Source organism: Rhinopithecus bieti, unplaced genomic scaffold (genome assembly GCF_001698545.2).
Source record: "Rhinopithecus bieti isolate Rb0 unplaced genomic scaffold, ASM169854v2 scaffold_11964, whole genome shotgun sequence".
Classification (NCBI taxonomy): domain Eukaryota; kingdom Metazoa; phylum Chordata; class Mammalia; order Primates; family Cercopithecidae; genus Rhinopithecus; species Rhinopithecus bieti.
In genome coordinates, this window is record NW_016807677.1 from 2070839 (window position 1) to 2074822 (window position 3984).

A 3984-nucleotide genomic window follows, 5' to 3' on the forward strand; every position below is an offset into this window, starting at 1 on the left:
TCATAGCAGCTTCTTGTCCAGCTTTATTGGGAGGACAGCATGCCTGGAGGGGGGCCAGGCATGAGGTGTGGTAGGAGGGCACTGAGAATACTGTCCCTTTTAAGCAACCTACAGGGGCAGCCCTGGAGGCTGCAGGACCCAAGGAGCTGGCAGGATGGACGGGCAGGTGGACTTGGGGTGTTGAGGTCTCAGGCAGCTTCAGCCACAGTTGGTCTGGCCTCAGGGTTCAAATCCCAGAACTCAGAGAACTTGTCCTTAACGGTGCTCCAGTAGTCCTTCAGGGAACTGAAGCCATCGGTCACCCAGCCTCTAAATCAGTAAGGAGAAGCAACAGAGCAGGGCATGAGAACTCCTCTGGAGGCAACTATGGGACCCACGTGCATGTCCCCACTGGCTCTCCCCGCCACCCTCTCAACTTCACTGGACAACAGCCCTGAGACCTCAGGCAGGAATCCCCCACAGCCGCCGCCCTGGGAGAAGAGATGCCCTTGCAGGAACCCCAGCACAAGTCGAACCCTGCCGTCTCCAGGTCACCTCAGATGTTTTTGCCCCTGGGCCTGAGGCACAGAGTGACAGGGTGGGGAGATGTGAAAGGTCAAGGCTGTCATTGTTTTCTGTGCAAACAGTATCCCCTGGAGTTGTACATCCTGGTTCTGAGCACGGTAGGACAGAGGGAGGCAACCTCTCACTTGGAAAGTCATTGGAGGACTGATTAGTTGTGTGATCTGGGGCAGGTCACCTAATCACTCTGAGCCTCAATTTTCTCATCTACAAAGTGGGAAAATAACACCTACCCCAAAGCCGGTTCTGAGGATTAAGAATGTTTATAAACAACCTCTGCTATACCAGCCAGTGCCAGTCAGGGTGAGGTGGGGAAGGGAGTAGGGAGAGGAGAGGACCGATGGGCAGGGGCAGGATGGGAGAGGAAGGACACACTTCTGCTCACACTGGCCCCAGGTCTTGGAACAAAGCAGAAGCGCTCTCATACCCAGGCTAGAATTGGGCCAGGTGGGGCCTCCCAAGGCAAATCCCTAGCCCAGGGGTCCCCAGCCCCCAAGTCACAGATGGGTACTGGTCCATGGCCTGTTAGGAGCCGGGCTGCACAGCACAAAGTGAGTGATGGGTGACAGAGGAATACCGCCTGAGCCCCGCCTTCTGTCAGATTAGGCGGCATTAGATTCTTACAGGAGTGTGAAACCTATTGTGAACTGCGCATGCCAGGGATCTAGGTGGAGGGTTCCTTATGAGAATCCAATGCCTGATGATCTGAGGTGGAGCAGTTTCATCCCCAAGCCATCCACGCTGACCCATGGAAAAACCGTCTACCACAAAACTGGTCCCTGGTGCCAAAAAGGTTGAGGACCACTGCTCTAGCCAGACCTTCAGAAAAGGAAAATGGGGTCAGGCGCAGTGGCTCATGCTTGTAATCCCAGCAATTTGGGAGGCCGAGGTAGGCAGATCATCTGAGGTCAGGAGTTCAAGACCAGCCTGTCCAACATGGTGAAACCCCGTCTCTGAGAAAAATACAAAAATTAGCTGGGTGTGGTGGCGCGCCTGTAATCCCAGCTACTTGGGAGGCTGAGGCAGGAGAATGGGGTAAACCTGGGAGGCAGAGGTTGCAGTGAGCCGAGATTGCCGAGATCACACCACTGCATGCCAGCCTGGGTGACGGAGGAAGATTCCATCTCAAATAAAAAAAAAAAAAAAAAAAAAAAAAAAAAAAGAAAAGAAAAGAAAAAGAAAGAAAGAAAAGGAAAGGAAAATGGAAATGAGGGCTAAAATGGCCCACCCTAGAACTGCTCTGGGGAGAAAGGAGGGACCCGGGAGGAATGCAGGCTCAACTCTGTCATCTCTCCCACAGCAGCCTGACAAAGGCCCTGTGAGGAAAGAGGAGGCCAAAGAGGCACCGGACCAGGGGAGGCTGGAGCACCTCCATTCCGTTGTTGGGATCTCACCAGGGCAGGGGCGGATGGGAATGGAGGGAGCTGGCAGGGGTGATGGGGAGGGAGGCCAGCGGGTGTACCTGGCCTGCTGGGCCATCTGGGACTCCTGGACGCTGGTCAGTGCATCCTTGGCGGTCTTGGTGGCGTGCTGCATGTAGCCCTGCATGAAGCTGAGAAGGGAGGTGTCCTCGGCCTCTGAAGCTCCTGAGGAAAGAGCAGGGCTGAGTGGGGTGGATCGGCCTCTGGGCAAGCCCTGGGCTCCTGCTTGACCACCCATTAGGTTTGGGATCCCCAAGCCACCTCTATCCTGCCCCCAGCCCAGTCCCACCAAGTGCTTACCGGCAGAAGCCAGGAGTGACAGGAGGGCAGCAACAAGGAGTACCCGGGGCTGCATGGCGCCTCTGTTCCTGCAAGGAATTGTCCTGTGAGGGGCACCCCAGGCCCCCATGCCTCTGGACCCCTCCCTGGACAGGTGGCATGGCCCCTAAGGTGGAACCTGAGCTGGGTCTGTCAGAGGGAGTAGGGGCCTGCTTCCTGCTAATACGGGCTCTCAGAAGGGGGACTGGTGAGGGGCCCAAAGGGAGGTAGATGGGATGGAACAGAAAACCCACCAGACTGGACATCAAGGCACTTGCGGTCTGGACTGGTCTCTGTCCAGTGCAGCCAACATGCTGTGTGACTTTGGGGGCTTTCTGGCCCTCTCCAGGCCTCAGTTTCCCTGTCTGGGTAGGACTGGGCTGTCTAAGGCTTCCTCCAGCCCTAAGCCTGCAGAATGACGGGGAAGCCTGCACTTGGAACCACTTGCAGCCCCACCCCCTATGTAGCTTTGGGCAAGTGACACCCCTCCCGGGCCTCCATTTTCTTCAGGTTATGATGAGGGGTGGGGGGCACCCGTCCAGCTCCGAGGCTTCCTTAGCTCTAGCAAGTGTTTCTCCAGGCTTGTTGGCTGGGCTGGGCAGGGAGCTCCTCTTGCCCCTCTTCATCCTCCACCCCTCCTCTTTCCCCTCCCCAGAGGGCATTACCTGGAGCAGCTGCCTCTAGGGATGAACAGAGCAGGCAGGCAGGAGGGTTCTGACCTGTTTTATATTGTCTCCAGGGCAGCGGGCACTGAGGACCCAGGGCGCTGGGCAAAGGTCACCTGCTGATCAGTGGAGACCAGGGCCTGAGGCAGGGCGGCCAGATGCAGCAAGCTGGCCGGAGAGTTGGGAAATCCCTAGGAGACTGTGTCCACGCTGCTGTCGCGCCAGCCCTGCAGCCCAGATGAGCTCAGGAACTAGGGGTGGGCCTGGGGTACCCCCATTCCTTCCTAGCTGACTGGCTCCCCAGGGAGAGACTGGTGAGAGGGGAAGGGCTTGGACATAGGCCAGGGTCCTCGGGCCCATCTCGGCCCTTCACACTGGAATTTTGGGCCCCTGCCTCCGCCAGCCCCAAGCCCTGAACACAGCCTGGAGTAGAGGGGTGAGGAACTCCTTCAGATTTAAGAACAAGCAGGTGGGGTGAGCTGGGGAGTGTCTGGAGTAAAGGCACGGAAGACCAGGCAGCAGTGGCTCCGGCAAGGCCTGGTGACAGGGCTGAGCCCTCACAGCTCCTCCCAGCACCTCCATCTGTGGGTTTCAATCCGGGCAGGTGAGCGCTGCTCACCCAGCAGCCCCCCACCCGCCCCACCCCTGTGTGCCCCACCACTGCCTCCTCCTGAGTGCAGGGCAGGGGCGGTGGAGAAGGGCCAAGGCCACTCAGAGCCCAAGGCCTTTGTCCCTCCCTCCACCAGGTTCCCTATTTTGCCCTCTGGACCCACTGATAACATCCCCTGGGGGAGGAGCTGGTCTCATGGCTCGGGCCCTCCCCAGCCTCCACCAGGATTGATTCTCTCGTTCACCTTCCTGGGTTCCTCAGTGGGGTTGGGGGAAGAGCAGCCCTCACTGCCCCCTGGCTGTGGGAGCAACTGGGAGGAACAAGGTCTGGTGAGGAGAGGGCACAGAGGAGTTCTGCGGGGCGTCCGTGGTCCAGGAGGGGCGGCTGTCCCTTCTCGGGGCTGAGATGT

General features: G+C 58.4%; 1 protein-coding gene across 2 annotated transcripts; it reads right to left on the bottom strand.

Annotated features, from left to right (window-relative positions):
- APOC3 (apolipoprotein C3) lies at positions 1–3044 on the bottom strand. Of its 2 annotated transcripts, none has more exons than XM_017883115.1 (4): positions 2966–3044; positions 2283–2350; positions 2024–2147; positions 1–309 (listed from the first exon to the last, which is right to left on the bottom strand). In XM_017883115.1, exons 2-4 carry the CDS (start codon positions 2335–2337, stop codon positions 189–191), a joined length of 300 nt encoding a protein of 99 aa, XP_017738604.1. In that variant the 5' UTR covers positions 2338–2350; positions 2966–3044; the 3' UTR covers positions 1–188. The 2 variants fall into 2 exon arrangements, with proteins under 2 accessions (XP_017738604.1, XP_017738605.1); XM_017883116.1 differs by lacking the exon at positions 2966–3044 and adding an exon at positions 2555–2669.
- Between the last annotated feature and the right edge of the window lie 940 nt (positions 3045–3984).

Bases quoted from the DNA above. Each gene is read 5' to 3' on its own strand.
- APOC3 (XM_017883115.1), bottom strand. From the start codon at position 2,337: ATGCAGCCCCGGGTACTCCTTGTTGCTGCCCTCCTGTCACTCCTGGCT. The intron at 2,148-2,282 runs GTAAGCACTTGG...CTCTTTCCTCAG, and splicing joins GTCACTCCTGGCTTCTGCCG to GAGCTTCAGAGGCCGAGGAC. The intron at 310-2,023 runs GTACACCCGCTG...TTACTGATTTAG, and splicing joins CAGATGGCCCAGCAGGCCAG to AGGCTGGGTGACCGATGGCT.